This window comes from Heteronotia binoei, chromosome 4 (genome assembly GCF_032191835.1).
Source record: "Heteronotia binoei isolate CCM8104 ecotype False Entrance Well chromosome 4, APGP_CSIRO_Hbin_v1, whole genome shotgun sequence".
NCBI classification, from domain to species: domain Eukaryota; kingdom Metazoa; phylum Chordata; class Lepidosauria; order Squamata; family Gekkonidae; genus Heteronotia; species Heteronotia binoei.
The window spans coordinates 138,598,649-138,616,259 of NC_083226.1; the positions used below are offsets into that span (position 1 = coordinate 138,598,649).

The 17,611-nt window shown below is 41.2% G+C and overlaps 1 protein-coding gene across 1 annotated transcript in view; it reads right to left on the bottom strand.

Annotated features, from left to right (window-relative positions):
- The window catches only part of ARSB (arylsulfatase B), a 137,674-nt gene that overhangs the window by 108,587 nt on the left and 11,476 nt on the right, over positions 1-17,611 (bottom strand). Inside the window, exons 2-3 of the mRNA XM_060235858.1 lie at positions 13,493-13,679; positions 11,009-11,199 (exon numbers count right to left, since the gene is read on the bottom strand). Coding sequence (XP_060091841.1) covers positions 11,009-11,199; positions 13,493-13,679 — 378 coding nt within the window. The remainder of the gene's footprint in view (positions 1-11,008; positions 11,200-13,492; positions 13,680-17,611) is intronic.

Sequence of the window (17,611 nt, forward strand, 5' to 3'; positions counted from 1 at the left end):
ATAAACCTCTGATGGTGGATGTTATGGATATAAACTACTACGTCTGGTTCTATTTTCCATATGGTTTGAATACTTTTGGATTTCTTAAATATTCATTTCCCCCATATTTTCCTTGTTTTTCATATCATATTTGGAGTTTCTTTTCTGTTTCTGGGAGTATCTGGATTATTTTGCTCTGGTTTAGTCTATTTTTTTTCTTTTGGCTGTTCGGTTAATTTTTAATTTTATCTGTGGATTACAAATGGGGCACCCAGCTCTGGATTACAATTTATGACCTGGAGCAGATGGATGAACATGCTAAGACTTTGATTTTGTTGAACTATTATTGTTAGAAGAGTTGTTATAGTGAACTGCTATTGTTTCAGTGAGTGGAATTGTTTTGGCTAGGTGGCACTAAGGATGTTGTGTTAAAAAGATCTTGTTTATTATAAGTTTTATCATTGTTTTGGTTCCGGTGAATTGTTGATACTAGCTAGAAGGCTGTTCTCCTAAAATTATTGTATAACACTGGTATTGTTTGGCAGATACTAGTTTATCTAATATACACAGGAATACTGAGTTCCAAAACAAATCTTCAAGAGGCAGTATAAGGTCCCTGTGGTTGTGAGTGCAAATATATTAATAAGGATGGAAAATAAAGCTACAATTGGCTTTAAAGAAACAATTTTAAAAAAGGACAATCGAGAAGTTAAACCACCAATCCCGTCACCCAGTTCCGCATCTGGTCCAGGGAAATTTACGACCATGCAGGGAGATATGAAAGAGATGCAAAATACTCTACTAACTGCCCTAGAACAGCTGACTGGTAAAGTAGATAATATAGGGGAGCAGATGGCAGAGATCAAACAAGAGCTTCTAGAGAACAGAAAACAGACAGCAGAGACCAACAAAGCTTTAAAGGTATTAGATGCCCAGGTGACAGACAATACTCAAAAGGTGGAACAACTGGGAAAAGAACAGAATATACATGATACTAGACTCCTACAACTGGAAATAGATACAGCTGCCTACATGCTGAGGTTTCAAAATGTACCAGAAGAGAAAAATGAAGATTTACAGAAAATAAAGTGAGGCCCTGGCTGAAATTCTACAGGTGACTCCCCAAAGGATGGGAAAAGTGTTTGATCAAGTCAAGAGAGTACCATCAAGCTTTACGAGATGGAACAAACTGCCTAGCGAAATTCACTTGAAACTTACAAGAAAGAGGCCCAGAGACTTCCGTTTGAAGGTCGCCTTACTATCAGGTGGACTTGCAAGCTCTCCTGCTTGCGACCCCCCTGATCGGGCAGGGGGAGGGGTGCCACCGATGTGACACCCCCAAAGAGACCCTGCGGGGGTCTCTTAGGCATAGGGCTTTCACAGTGGGATGGGGGCGCAATGGTAGTTGCTCCTGTTCCTTCTGTGTGCCCTGAATCTCTCCCTGTCACGATCGCTATTACAGCAGCAAAAGGTGAACGCCCAATTGCTTGCCTTTCTTTTCTTCAACAAGCTTTTGATCTATCACCCTTCTGTCTCAAGCATGACAAATCTGCAATGCAAGTAAGTTGGCATTCAATTACCACGGGCTAATGGGTCCTTTTTACATTTTAATGACTTGATAATTCAAAGGAAGGGAAAGAGATTGATATCTCTAATTTCCCTGTGAATGAGGCCGTGGAAAGTCGAAGAATATCTCTAAGTACTGGAAACAATTGGAACTAATTGGAATATGGACATTTAAATTGACCCAGATCATAACTGGATATTTGTTAAAGAGACTATTATTTGGCTGCAATACGGTCTGAACAAAATGAGATACCTGTTAAGGGGATTCTTCCTTGTTGTCTGATTTGGAATTCATACATTAACATCTAAAACTTCAGTTGGAGGAGACCGGGAAGGATGGGCTATCTGGGACTCTGAGCAACTTTTAAATCAGGATGAATGGACTGAGTTTGTTGACAGAGGAAAATGGCTTTGCTAAGCGAAATTTTTTATTAAAAAGATATTTTATTTATTTATTTATATTGGGATTTATACCCCGCCCTTCGCACCGAAGTGTCTCAGGGCGGCTTACAACATAATAATTCAGATACTACAATTTAAACACTTACAAGTAAAATTAAAACCATAAATTAATAAAAGCAAAATAGATAAAAACCGGCGGTCTACAGATGCATTTTGTTCCATCCAAAAGATTTCCTTGTCAGTCAGTATTATAGGCCTGCCGGAAGAGGGCTGTCTTACAGGCCCTGCGGAACTGCCCTAGGTCCCGCAGGGCCCGCACCTCCTCCGGCAGCTGGTTCCACCAATAAGGTGCCGTTACTGAGAAGGCCCGGTCCCTGGTGGATTTTAGACGGGCCTCCTTTGGCCCGGGGACTACCAACAGGTTTTGTGAACCCGAGCGTAGTACTCTCTGGGGAACGTGTGGGGAAAGACGGTCCCTAAGGTAGACAGGTCCTAGGCCATATAGGGCTTTAAAGGTAATAACCAACACCTTGTACCGGACTCGGAATATTACTGGCAGCCAGTGCAGATCCCGGAGCCCCGGCCGAATGTGCTCCCGTCTTGGGAGCCCTAATAACAGCCGGGCAGCAGCGTTCTGCACCAACTGCAGTTTCCGGGTCCGGCACAAGGGTAGCCCCATGTAGAGGGCATTACAGTAGTCTAACCTCGAGGTGACCGTAGCATGAATCACTGTTGCCAGGTCGTCACGTTCCAGGAAGGGGGCCAACTGCTTCGCCCGCCGAAGGTGAAAAAACGCGGACTTGGCAGTGGCTGCTATCTGGGCCTCCATTGTCAGTGAAGGCTCCAACAGCACCCCCAGGCTCTTAACCCTGCCCGACGCTGTTAGTGGCGCGCCGTCAAAAACTGGCAGGGGGATTTCCCTTCCCGGGCCGGAGCGACCAAGGCACAGGACCTCTGTCTTCGCCGGATTCAGCTTCAGCCCGCTCAGCCTAAACCACCTAGCCACTGCCCGTAACGCTCGGTCCAGATTTTCTGGGGCGCAGGCGGGCCGGCCATCCATAAGCAGATAGAGCTGGGTGTCATCAGCATATTGATGACACCCGAGCCCGTACCTTCGGGCAATCTGGGCAAGGGGGCGCATGTAGATGTTAAATAACATCGGGGAGAGCACCGCCCCTTGAGGCACCCCGCAATCAAGCGTGTGTCTCCGGGACAGTTCCTCCCCAATCGCCACCCTTTGTCCCCGACCGTCAAGGAAAGAGGAAAACCATTGCAAGGCCAACCCCTGAATCCCTGCGTCGGCAAGGCGGCGCGCCAGAAGCCGATGGTCGACCATATCGAACGCTGCCGATAGGTCCAACAACATCAGCACCGCCGAGCCGCCTTGATCCAGATGCCGCTGAAGGTCATCCACCAGGGCGACCAGCACCGTCTCCGTCCAAACCAGACTGGTGGGGGTCAAGGACATCTCTGAGGCAAGATTTTGGTTTATTGGCAGACTTGGTTAAGAAGCAAATAGCTTTTTTGCTGAAAGCTAGTGAAATCTCAAATCTACATGAACAGAGTGATAAAGAGAACCTGGTGATGTCTGTGGAATTGAAATGGGAGACTGAGCTGTTGGGAAATCAACAAAAGAAAATTAAAATGGAACCTTGTGGCGTAGTTGAAAAAGAAGACTGGAAATGGAGAAGAACTGTTTAGACTTGTATTGCAAATAACAGCTTAGTAAAAATGTTCTATAATGGAAGATAAAGATGGTAAAATATATGGAGAATTTTATACTTGCAGGTAGAACGAATTGGATATTTTATTTGGAGGTAGATTTAAAATTGATATATTTGTATTTTTCCTTCCCCCCCCCCCCCGCCTTTCCCATTCTGTATATGCCCTCCCCCCCCCCGTCTTTTTCTGTATCTATGCTTATGGTTTTTGTTTTGTAGTTAAAACCAATACAAATTATAACATTGAAAAAAGAAAGAGGACCAGAGATGATATTTTGAAGCGAGCAAGAGATAAACAAATGATCATAGCAGGAAATACGGTGAAAATCTTGAGAGAGGTACCATGGCCAGTGGGACAAAAGAGAGAATATCAAACTTTGATAAGCTTTTTGAGGGAAAGAGAAATACCCTATACATGGCTAGTGCTGGAAGGCCTCCTCTTTACTTATGAAGAGAACAGGTATAGGATAAATTCTGTTTTCAAAGCTCAGAATTTTCTGGACAGACTGAAGGAAAAAGAGGAGAAGAAGGATGATGAAGAGGAGGAAGAAAGCTCTGGTGAACAGGACCCAAATGAACCAAGGAAATACCTGACAAAATTACAGACAAAAAAAGATAGTGATAAGAAAAAGCCATAATGGCATCTATAATTTCTATTAACGTGAATGGACTTAATTCTCCTGTCAAAAGGAGGAAGACTTTTAGATACCTGACAAAATTGGAAATGGACATAATTTGCTTACAAGAAACCCATATTTTAGCTAAAGATCAACACCTTCTAAAAAATAAAAAACTTGGCAGTTTGTTTATAGCAACAGATACGAATAAAAAGAAAAGGGGAGTAGCAACTTATGTTAAGGATCAAGTCAACCTATAACTACAGTATGCTTCGGAAGACGGAAGAATTCTTTTAGTGGAAGTCATAGTGAACAATAAAAAAATTCTACTGGCAAATATTTATGCTCCAAATTACCACCAAGAGAAATGTTTTCAAGATTTACAATTTAAGTTATCAAATCTAGAATATGCAGAACATTGCATAAGAGACTCCAATGCAGTTTCTGACAGACAATTGGACAAAAAATTACATAAACATGCTAAAAGTAAAAGTCCTCAACTATCAATAAGTTTTTGGAATCTAGTAGAAGAACTGGATCTGGTTGATGTATGGAGAACAAGATATCCAAATTTGAAAGATTTTACCTACTACTCTGCCAGTCATCAAACATGGTCAAGAATAGACATGTGCTGGTTCTCAGCAAATCTGGTTAAAGGTTTAGTTGCGACAGAAATTCAAACGAGTTATATCAGACCATAGTCCTGTAATGGTGAAACTCAAAGGTACACGAATGAGAAGATTGTGAAGGTTAAATATTTCTATCTTGAAAGATAAAGACTTCCTTAAAGAATCTAAGGTTAAAATGGAATATTTTTTTAAACAGAACATAACTCAAGATGTAAAGATGCAAGTAGTTTGGGATACAGCTAAAGCATATTACAGGGGCCTTGCAATCCATCCTAGACCCTTGCCAGTCCGGCTTTCGCCCGGGCCATAGGACGGAGACAGTGCTGGTCGCCTTGGTGGATGACCTCCAGCGGCATCTGGATCGAGGCGGTGTGGTGGTGCTGATGTTGTTAGACCTGTCGGCCGTGTTCGACATGGTCGACCGTCGGCTGCTGACCCGCCGCCTTGCCGATGTTGGGGTTAGGGGGTCAGCCTTACAATGGCTTTCCTCCTTCGAGGATCGGGGACAAAGGGTGGCAATCGGGGGTGAGCTCTCCCAGAGACGCACACTACATTGTGGGGTGCCTCAGGGAGCAGTTCTCTCGCCGATGCTATTTAATATCTATATGCGCCCCCTTGCCCAGATTGCCAGGAGGTATGGGCTTGGGTGTCACCAGTATGCAGATGACACCCAGCTCTATCTGCTAATGGACGGCCGGCCTGGCTGCGCCCCAGAGAACTTGGGACCTGGCACTGCAGGCCGTGGCAACTTGGTTAAGGCTGAGCGGGCTGAAACTGAATCTGGCGAAGACAGAGGTCCTTTGCTTGGGTCAGGGCGCTCTGGGAGGGGAAATATCTCTCCCGGTCTTTGACGAGTCAGAAGCCTGGGAGTCCTACTGGAGCCTTCATTATCAATGGAGGCCCAGATAGCAGCTGCTGCCAAGTCAGCCTTTTTTCATCTGAGGCGGGCAAGGCAGTTGGCCCCCTTCCTAGAGTGTCGGGACCTGGCAACAGTGATACACGCAACGATCACCTCGAGACTGGATTACTGTAATACCCTCTACATGGGGCTGCCTTTGTGCCGAACCCGAAAGCTGCAGCTAGTGCAGAACGCGGCTGCCAGACTGTTGCTGGGGCTCCCAAAGCGGGAGCACATACAGCTGGGGCTGCGTGAACTGCACTGGCTGCCAGTTATATACCGGATTCGTTACAAAGTGCTGGTTATTACCTTTAAAGCCCTATATGGCCAAGGACCTGCCTACCTTAGGGACCGTCTCTCCCCATATGAACCCCAGAGAGCACTGAGGTCAGCAGGGAAGAACCTGCTGACTATCCCCAGGCCAAAAGAGGTAAGACTCCAGAGTACCCGTACTCGGGCTTTCTCTGCTATAGCTCCACAGCTGTGGAATCAGCTCCCAGAAGAAATGCGGGCCCTGCGGGACTTTGAAGAGTTCCGCAGGGCCTGCAAGACCATCTTGTTCCGAACGGCCTTCACCTGCTGAAACTACTAAACTACCAAGCAAACTTGCCAGCGATTATAGCACCAAGTACACCATGTTTTTAGAATTTTAATAGATTTTAATCAATTGTAGTTAAATGTTATTTATTGTACAATGTATGTATTAAGTTCTTGTTGTTAGCCACCCTGAGCCGCTTTGGCGGGGAGGGCGGGATACAAATAAAATGTGACTGACTGACTGAGATATAGTGCAAAGAAGAAGAAAGAAAGGACTGAAAATTTCCAGAAATTAATGTTGCAAGCAGGACAAGCTGAAAAGAATTTAAAAGCACAACCGACAAGACAGGAGTTTCAAAATAAGGTCAAAGAAACACAACGTCAACTCAATTTATTACTTATAGAGGAGATGGAGATAAAATTGAGATTTGCAAGACAAAACTTTTTTGAACATGCTAATAAACCTGGAAGATGGTTGGTCTATAGAATGAGAAAAGAGGATGCCAAAAGAATAATATCAGTTCTGAAAGACAAGAATAACAAAGACAAAGTTCAAAGACAGGAGATATGTCAAATTGTGGAACAATTTTACAAAAAAATTATATGAAGATAAACAAGTCCATAAGGCAGATTTAGAAGAATATATTAGTCAAAATAATCTTAATAAATTTACAGAAGAACAACAAAAAATTTTAAACGAACCTATAACAATAAGGGAACTGGGAGACACTATGGCATTGCAAAAGAATGGAAAAGCCCCGGGTCCAGAGAGATTGCCTGCAGAATTTTACAAAGTTTACGAGGAGTCCTTATTGTTACCATTCAAACGTCTCCTTGAAAGGATTCAAGATGAAGCCCAAATACCAGACTCTTGTCAAGAAGCCACAATATCATTAATTCCAAAAGAAGGTGCAGATTTGAAAGGTATTAAAAATTATCGTCCAATCTCTCTTTTGAATGTGGACTATAAAATTTTTGCAGCAATATTGGAACAATGCCTGAAGAAAGTTCTACAATCCACAATGAATCAAGACCAGGCTGGATTTCATCCTAAAAGGTATTTGAAAGATAATGTTAGAACAGTCTGTAATATATTGGAATATTATGAGACTCATCCAGAGAAACAATTGGCATTAATCTGTTTGGATGCTGAGAAGGCCTTTGATAATGTCCGTTGGCAATTTATGCTGCAACAATTGAAGGGAATGGAATGTGGTGAAAATTTCTTGAAGCAATAGAATCAATATACTCCTCCCAAAGTGCAAGAGTGATGGTGAATTAACAAAAGCAATTGATATCCAAAAAGGTACAAGACAAGGTTGCCCATTGTCACCACTTCTTTTTATTTTATGCTTAGAGATATTGAATAATCAGGTAAGAGAAGACACAAACATTAAGGGTGCGGTGGTAAAGGGTGAACAATATAAATTGAGAGCCTTTGCAGATGACCTGTTTTTTATACTAGAGCAACCAATAGATTCAATTGACTGTCTTAGAAATAAGATTAACCAATTTGACTACTGGGCATGACTTAAGATCAACTATTATAAAACAAAATTTTTGACAAAAAATATGACGGTAGAGCAAATTCAATTTCAACAAAAATCAGGATTTTTGTATGAGAAAAGAATCAAATATTTAGGTGTACTTATCTCAAATAAATGTAGTAGTTTAAAAATGGACAATTATGATAAACTACTTAAAGAGATTAAATAAGATTTGGAAAAATGGCATGATTTTAATTTATCTTTGATGGGAAGAATAGCTTCAATAAAGATGAATATTCTACCAAGACTGTTATTTCTATTCCAAACTATCCCAGTATTTTTAAATAGTGGGTTTTTTCAAGAACTGAACAAGATGGTTTCTAAATATATTTGGCAAGGCAAAAAACCTAGAATCAAACTAAAGATACTGCAAGATTCTAAACTGAGAGCAGGTATGGGCCTTCCAGACTGGCAACTGTATTATAAAGCTTCTGTGCTCCTGTGGGTAAGAGACTGGATGTCAGACACTGGAACGTTCTTGTGATATATGATGCTGTGTGCCAACTGCAATGTATTGCTTGACTTAACTGACTCCATTTTCTAATACTTATTAGTAACCTCAAGTAGAAACCTTGCATATCAAAGCAGAAGTGAAGCTATTACTAACCCCCTTGTGAATTCCTGTCCTTGATACTAACAAAGGCAACAATCCTTTGAAGATAAAATGCCTCAGGGAAGCCAGCAAAGCTGTTCCTGTGAGAAGAGGAACCACAATGAGATAAGAGAAAGCCAACGTGTGAAATGTATCACTCTAGTGTGGGAATGTAGTCTTGTTTAGAAAACCTTTGATGTATGTTTAGTTAAAACATCTATGCTCAGAAACTATGGACTATCAAATAAAGCCTTAACATTGTAACAAATGGAAGTCTGCTTACTTTGAAGTTCCACCATCTGACACTGGATACCATTGAATGACAAGAGACAAATGTTGTTAGAGGGACACGATCTTAATTTGGGCTGGCATGCGTATTTATAGTATCAAAGACTTGAAGGACATTCTTATTTTAAGAATCATTGGTTCTGGAAATCTTTGTACCACACATGGTCATGGTTAAAAACGAGAATTTATCAGAAAATTCCAAGATGGGTATCCCCAGTGGAAGCATTTACTCCTCCAAATCTCTTAAAACCTAATCAAAGTTACAGATACGATGACCTGTTGGAAAAAAACAATCAACTGAAAACCAGAGAAGAGCTAGAAAACATAGACATTAAAATGAATTGGTGGTTGAGAATGCAAGCTGAATCTAGGTATGCCAAAGACAAGACGGTAGGCTTTAACACAGAGCAATAACCATTTGACAAAATCTTTTTAGGTCCTCAGAAAAGCTAATTTCCAAACTATATGCATACCTATTACACATGAAGATGCAAGATGAGGTAGTAAAAGATTGTATGGTCCAATGGGTGAAAAACTTGGGTCATAATATCATGTTAGAAGAATGGGAGAGGTTGTGGAAACTTAACATTACATTAACTAAGTCAGTAACTTTTAAAGAAAATCTGTATAAGATGTTTTATAGATGGTACATGATCCCACATAAATTGTGTAAGATGTATACTAATATGTCTAACAAATGTTGGAAATGTGCTAAACAGTTGGGTTCCTTTTATCATATGTGGTGGACATGTGAGATGGTGAAGGACTATTGGAAAATGGTTCATGAACTATTACAGAAAATTATGAAGACACAGATTCAATTCAGACCAGAGCTATTTTTATTGAACATATTTCCTGAGGACTATTCTAAAGAGATGAGACACTTGTTGGAGCATATTTGTACAGCAGCCAGGCTTCTTCTGGCACAGAGAGGAAACTTCAGGAGACTCCCACAAAAATGGACTTGGTGGGAAAAATTCTAGAAACAGCGGAGCTGGACTACTTGTCCCAGCTGTTGGCTGGGAAATCTAAGGAAGACACAAGAAAATACTGGTTGAAATTCTATACTTGGCAAGACACTAAAGACTCTTAAGATTCTTTGGTGAGAACTTGTATCTTCTTATCCCTGTATTTTGTACTATAAATTCTCTGTTGAAAACGTCAAATTGAATAGGTATTTTAATAAGAAAATTTACAATATCAAAATATCAAAGATGTAAAGTTGAGATAATAATGTGTGACAACTTACGTATTTTAAGAAAGTATATTAGATGCACACTTGTATTTTATGAAAGTATACTATATGCAGACTAAGATTTATTTGTAACTACTATTTTCTGCCCCCTCTTACCCTTTGCCCTCAATTTCTAAAAAACTAATAAAACTTTTAAAATAGGAGTTGCACTAATATCTCTAGAGTAAGCGTATGTGTCAAGAAAAATTTTGTTATAATTCTGGATATTGGATTCATGGGGAAGAAGACGACACTTTTACCATATGTTTCTGATTTTCAGGCAGGACAGTACTGATTCAAGATTCAAATCCAGTTGAGGAGCAGATTCTGGAATTTATTTTCAATGGGGGAACCAATCTGAAAGTCTGATGCAGTTGTTTTTTAAAGATAACATCACCAAGTTTGCACAGAACACAGTGCTCTTTCTAATCTAAAGTCCACCTAAGTTTCAAGCAGAAAAAGAGGGGTCCAGTTTTACAGACCCCAGAACTATATGTCATTTAGTACACTTTCTGCTGTTTCCTATGGGATAAATGATAGCAGGCTGGCAGGAGAATACTAACTGTCAGCATTTTTAAAAATTCCTGGCCGCAAACAGTTTCTTCATGTACTCTTACAGTGACTGTCATTTTTTTAACCTTTAACCTTTGCTACCTTTCCTTTTTGAGGTCCAATGTCTCCTTTCATAAAGTAAGGAGGAGGGCTTCTTTTGCAGAAAACTAGTACCATAAGTGGTACTAGTTTGATAAGATTCTTTTAGTTCAGAATGTGCTTTCCCCCCTGTATTTGTAGTTTTCTGCTAATTTTATTTGTCTGCTTCACTGCAGATCAGTAATAGGAATTGAAGAACCAAAGGTTTCAGTGTGGCGCTCAAGTACATATACTTAAGGCTCTTACCAGGGAATTAAGCTCATGTAACTGAGGAAATGGCTGTATTTGATCAGCGGTGCAACAAAATGTACACATTCTGACTTTTAATTTTAAAAAGATTATTATACCTTCTCAGTTTGATGACTGACTATAAGATCTACAGCTCTTTTGGTAAATATATTGGCAGAGTAAATATTTTCATATCCAACTGCAACTTCTTCTTCCTCTCGAAAATCAAGGGCACATCGTGTTACATTTTTTGATTCAATGGCCACACAACGCTCATGAGAATAGTAGTTTTCGCTTCCAAGAAGGTAACCTAAAGCACAAAAAACAAGTGATCAATCATACTGTAGCATCAGGATGGAGCTAGACAAACAGTTCCCTTTTTGTTTGTGTATATTTTCTGTGCACCTTGAAAAAAATTGCCAAACAGGAATTTTTTTATACAATCACAAAAGCAAACAATTTGGCAAAATATGTCACTCAGTTTGAGTATTAATATAATTTTGTAATGTTTGAAAGCTGCCCAATAACTTAAAAAAATTGCAAAGGTATCAAAATTCTGAAATCAAAAGTATTTATTAAGTTATCAGCTCAGGGACAAGAACAGAAGTAGACAGGTTAGCCGTTTGGTAAGGGGAGGGGTCAATTTGAATTTATAGTTTTTAAAACTATAAACCTAGAGAGGAGGCAAGCTGCTTATGGCTGGGGGGAAGGGGAAAAGCTTGGCCTTGTGTTCTATTTCCTTCCGCCATGTTGGTCAGCTGATGAGCACAACCAAAGTCTGGCCATTTATCCCTTCATGCCAGTGGGTTTCTTTGATGTTGGATGGCAAACACAGCATCATGCCATGCCTGTAACTCCATCCATACCTCTGCTCTGCCTTACAACCTGTGCATTTTTAATTTCATTTGTTAAAGACATTTGTATGTCGCCTTGTAAGTTCATTCAACTTGGGGTCCCCAATACAACACACATTCAAAAATATTAAAACCAACTTTTAAAAACCCAAACATAAATCGGAGGGAGAGTTAGTGAGGGAACACCTTTACCAGCTGGCAGAAGACCATGATAGAAGGGACAGAAGAATCTCCCTGGGAAGAGAATTCCATAATATCAGTGCCATGACCACAAATGCCCTTTCTTGGATTATCACCCATCTAGCTTCAAGTGGTGGGGATACCCAAAACTAGGCCCCTGCAAGTGACCACAATAGTTGGATAGGAAGCAGGCAGTCCCTTAAAGTATTCTGGCCCCATGCTGCATAGAACTTCAAAGGTCAACCAGAAACCTGAATTGGTCCTGCAAGCAAACTGTATGCCTCTGTAGGTGGAACACTAGTGTATAAGCAAAGCCTTTGTGCTCACACTGCATTTGAGCTTCTGAAAACAAAACTGTGAGGAAAATGAGCCTTCCCAGGGACAGTGAGATGGTAGAAAGTGGAAATGTTGAGTACAGAAATGCCACTCAGAAATATTCCAGACATGCATTTGCTGAGTCACATTTTCCCCTTTGCTGCCCCATCCTGCTTGGGCGAAAAAAAAAGGAAGCCGGACAGCAAGGCCCCAGAATAACTGTCAGATCACATTTCCAGCTACTTCTGGAAAAAAAATTATGTACCAATTTACAGCATTCACTGTATTTACCCATGGGCACTCTTCCAATTGGATTTTCACTACTAAATTTCCAATGGCACATCCCTATTGTTTGGAAACAGAATAATCTGGCAGCAACAGCTGAAGCTAAAACTGCTGTGCTATTTACAGTCAAAGGATATCATCCTATTGACTGATAGGATTATTTTTCATGCCAGCTATGTGGAAATTTCTGATTTGTTGCTGACACCAACTAGTAGGTGAGATAGTCTCTTCAATATATATATAAAAAAATCACTGTTTCCAAACAAAACAGTATAACTCTTGAGGGGAAAAACTTTTTCCCTACCAGTTTACCACATATTAATGAAGCTTTAAAAGCACATGGATGACCTCCAACCCTTTCACTGACAACACTGGAGCAACTGTTTACGTATAATAGGCACTTTAGTTGGTGTCCTTAGAGCAAAGAGTCAAGACAAGCCAGTTACATTCTGTGATGGAATTGGGAACATTATTCCCTGGTAGACAAACTCACTCCCATACCACAGCTTCCTGTTTGGCCATGGCTGTGATTCAAACAAGTCAACCTGTTCAGTTACAGTACTTGACATTCAGTAAATAATATTTACTGAAATCGATTACATCAATAATTAAATCAATTAAAGGAATAATTAAATCAGTTAAGCAAAACAGTGCCTCCATGGCAACATCAAACATCCCATTGTCACAGGTGCTTAATCAGGCAGCATTTAAGAAATCCAGTCCTGGAGATAGGGCACAATTAAATCCCAGCCTGGCATGCCATGCTGTTTTATTTTTAATTATTTCTTACCCAGCTTAGGGTCCCTAAAGTGGTTACACACAATACAAAAAGCTTTTTGTTTCCTGCAATATTTCCACCATCCCTAAGGCTTCTAAGTAAATAATTAGGTTACCAAAAAACAAAACAAAACCCAGAGCTAAAGAATTCCAAAACAAAGGGAAGGAGGGATGAAGCAAGTCTTTGCTTACCAAAGTAAGTATCAAAACCTCTATGGGTAGGAAGGCATTCTCTTCTATACATCCCCAGATGCCATTTGCCCACCATATGGGTAACATATCCTGCTTCCTTTAATAGTTCAGGTAGGAGTTTTTCATCCAGTGGGACACAGCTGGGTTGACATGGCCAAATTATTTCATGCTGTAAACCTGTATGGATCTAATGAAAATAAGTGCACCTCACATACCAGTTGCAACACAGCATCATGATGCTTTGAACAGAATTTACCACAGCAGCATATTAACCTTTAGAAAAAAACAAAATCTAAAAATGAAATCAATACCCATGCAGTGTTAAATATATTGCATCTGAGGAAGGTATGGGCACTGGCAAGAAAACACACCTTAAAGTTGAATAATTGATTCTCCTGATTGAGGCTTTACAAGATTATCTATTTAAATCAGACACAGGGCTCTGAGCGCTATGTTCATTCCTGCTGGGGCCAGTAAGGCGGAAAGAAGATGCTTCTGTTTGTCTGATTATTTAATTGTTTTAACTTGCCCCCATGGAGACTCAAAGAGGCTTATGAAATGAAGTACACACACAAAATACAATTTAAATTAAAACAGCCCAATAGACCCTCTTAAAGTAAGTGTTAAGCCACAAAGGTCATCCCAGTGTGATGATGGTTTTGCCATCACAGTTCACAAAGAACCACACTTGTGAGCCATGAGCTAAGAGACAAAGGGCCAAGAGCTTGCATCTGGGCCACTATCTCAGGCTTTGAATTACCTGCAGAAAGGAAAGGACAAATGCTCAGTCCATGACTTGTTAGGGCAGACTACTGAACCAGAGGCCATGCTTCCAGGGCAGCCTGTCTCACAATTCCAACTGATTAGAGTTACCATTCAATATGGATGAGATGGAAGGTTTGGTGATTGCCCATGGAGCATGAAAGCAAAATATGTTAGTTTAGTTTTCCTAAGAGGATTTTCTTGGACATGCCACAAAAATTCCCATTGTAAATGTAGTGCTTAATATTACTTCAGAAAGGAAAGAAGGATAAAGTTAGGAACAACACCCCAAAAAAACCAACCCTCAGCAAACATTCCTCTGTAATGGCCTGCTCTCTGTACACATTGCCAGGATTAACACCAATGACCCTGGTATAAAAGCAAGCACAGTTGCAACCCAGGACGCCATAGCCTACAGAAAGCCAATCTCCTGGAGATCTGCAAACTAAGCCTAAGGCTGCCTTACGTGAAAAATACCCTTTCAGGCAGAAAAGCTGTAGGTTTCTGAGCAAAAAAAAAGAAAGACTTTTGGCATTTCAAAACTAAGAACCCCAAAAAGGAATTTCATTATGCCCTGAACTGGTAGTATGGTTGTTATTACTTTTTATGGGGTTTTGCATTATTTTACTTCGCAATCCAGCTCAAGCATGCCCTTGGAAAGATGGCATGTACATTTCCCAACTAAATAAAAATCATGAATTTTTCCATTTGGAGGTGGGGGAAAAGGATGGAGGGAGAACTATTTCTTCTCAAAACAGCACTGTATTCACCCATTTTATTATTAGAGAGGGGGCATAGCTCAGTGATAGAGAATCTGCTTTGCCTATAGAATGTTTCAGTTCAATCCCTCACATCTCCAGTTAAAAAGGAACAAGTATTAAGTGAAGTAAAACACCTCTTCTTAAACTCAGATCCACTGCTAGTCAGATAGATAAGAAGCCTCCTCCGCCCCCATGAGTACAATGGTGACCACCAATACTTTTCTTGGCGGCCACAAAGTGTTTTTAGAAAGTGGGTGTGGCAAAGTAGACGTGTCCTGCAGGGCTAATGATTATCCACTGCAGATCTGATTGGGTGAGTAGCTGCTTCTTCACCTAATTCTGAGGATGCTATTGATGTTCTGAATCTGCTTGGAGTCAGTAAAGGACAGGATGAGGGTGAACAAACTGAAACTTAATCCTGACAACACAGAGGTACTCTGGGTTATTAGAAAGGTAGACCAGAGACTTCAGATTTCCTGTCTTGGATGGGACTATATTCCCCTTGAAAAGCTTGGGAGTGCTGCTTGACACAGGAGTCACCTTAGAAAACCAGGAAGCTGCAGTGGCTTCAAGTGCTTTTCATAGAATCATGGCGTCGGAAGGAACCTCTAGGGTCATCTAGTCCAACCACCTGCACAATGCAGAAAATTCACAAATACCTCTCCCCACACATACATCCCCAGTGAGCCCTGTTCCATGCCCAGAAGATGGCAAAAACCTCCAGGATCCCTTAATTACCTGGCCTGGAGAAAAAATTTTGACTGACCTCAAAGTGTCAACCAGCATTTGCCTGGGTGTGTAAGTAGGGGCCACAAGAACGAAGCACTGATGCAACCCTTCCTGCCCTCCTTCTCATGTTCTGCCTCATTCACAGAATCAGCATTGCTGTCAGATGGCCATCTAGCTTCTGCTTAAAAACTTCCATGGACAGAGAGCCCACCAACTCCCAAAGAAGTCTGTTCCACTGAGGAACTGCTCTGTCAGGAAGTTCTTCCTAATGTTTAGCTGGAAACTCTTTTGATTTAATATCAACTTGTTGGTTCCCGGCCTTCTGGGGCAACAGAAAACAATTCTGCATCATCCTCTATAAACGATGGCCCTTCAAGTACTTGAAGATCATGATCGTTATCACCTCTCAGTTGTCTCCTCTTCAGACTAAGCATACGCAACTCCTTCAACCTTTCCTCATAGGACTTAGTCTCCAGACCCCTCACCATCTTCATTGCTCTCCTCTGAACGCCTTCCAGCTTGTCTATATCCTTCTTAAATTGTGGTGCCCAAAACTGAACACAATACTCTAGGTCTGGTCAGAGCAAAGCGATACCATCACTTCACTTGATCTGGACACTACACTTTTATTGATAGAACCCAAAACTGAATTTGCCTTTTTAGCTACCACATCACACTGTTGACTCATGTTCAGTGAGTTTATGGTTCACTAAGACCCCTGAGATCCTTTTCACACATACTACTGTCAAGGCAAGTCTCCCCCATCCTGTAATGATGCATTGGATTTTTCCTACCTAAATGCAGAACATTATATTCACAAGCACTCTGAGTGCGATCTGTCAACCAGTTACAGATCCACTTAACAGTAACAAGATCCAAACCACATTTTACCAACTTGTCAACAAGGATAGTAAGTAGGACCTTACTGAAATCAAGATAAACTATGTCTACAGTATTCCCCTGATCCAGCAAGGTAGTCTTTTGCCCATCTTCAGCCGGTACGTCAGCTGTGCCCATTCCTGGATCAGCAGACTCTAAGCACAGTGATCCATGCCTTAGTTATATCTTCACTGGACTATTGGAAAACCCTGTACTTGGGGCTACCCTTGGAGAGTGTTCAGAAGCTACAGAACACCGCAGATAGACTGGTGGTCAAGGCCAGCTACTGGAAGCATATGACTGCAATAATACAGTTATCTATGTGCTCCTGAGCCCAAATCAGAGGAATGGTTTTGTCTTTTAAGGCCCTACATGGCTTGAGACTGAGGTATCTGAAGAACTGTCTTGTTCCATGTGATCCTGCCCAGGAATTGAGGTCACAAGTAGAGGCCGTCCTGACTGTCCCACCAATCAAAGAAGTACATCTCATGTGCATATGAAAGAGGGGCTTTTTGGTAGCAGTCCCATGATCATGGAACAACCTCCCCTGGGAGATGTGCACAGCCTCCTCACTTTCAGTCTTTAGGAGGCAGCTGAAGACAGTTTCATTTAGGGCTGCATTTGCCTATCTTAGGAGGCCCCGTGGTGTAGAGTGTTAAAGCAGCAGTACTGTGGTCTGAACTCTCTGCTCACGACCTGAGTTTGATTCCGGCAGAAGCTGGATTCAGGTAGCCAGCCCAAGGTGACTCAACCTTCCATTCTTCTGAGGTCGGTAAAATGAGCACCCAGCTTGCTGGGGGGGGGGGGAGTGTTAAAGACTGGGAAAGGCAATGGCAAACCACCCCGTAAAAAGCCTGCCGTGAAAACGTTGTAAAAGCAACGTCACCCCAGAGTTGGAAACGACTGGTGCTTGCATAGGGGACCTTTCCTTTTTCTTGCCTATTTTAGTTTTTTAATTTAATAGCAGTCCTAAATAGAGATTTTAAAT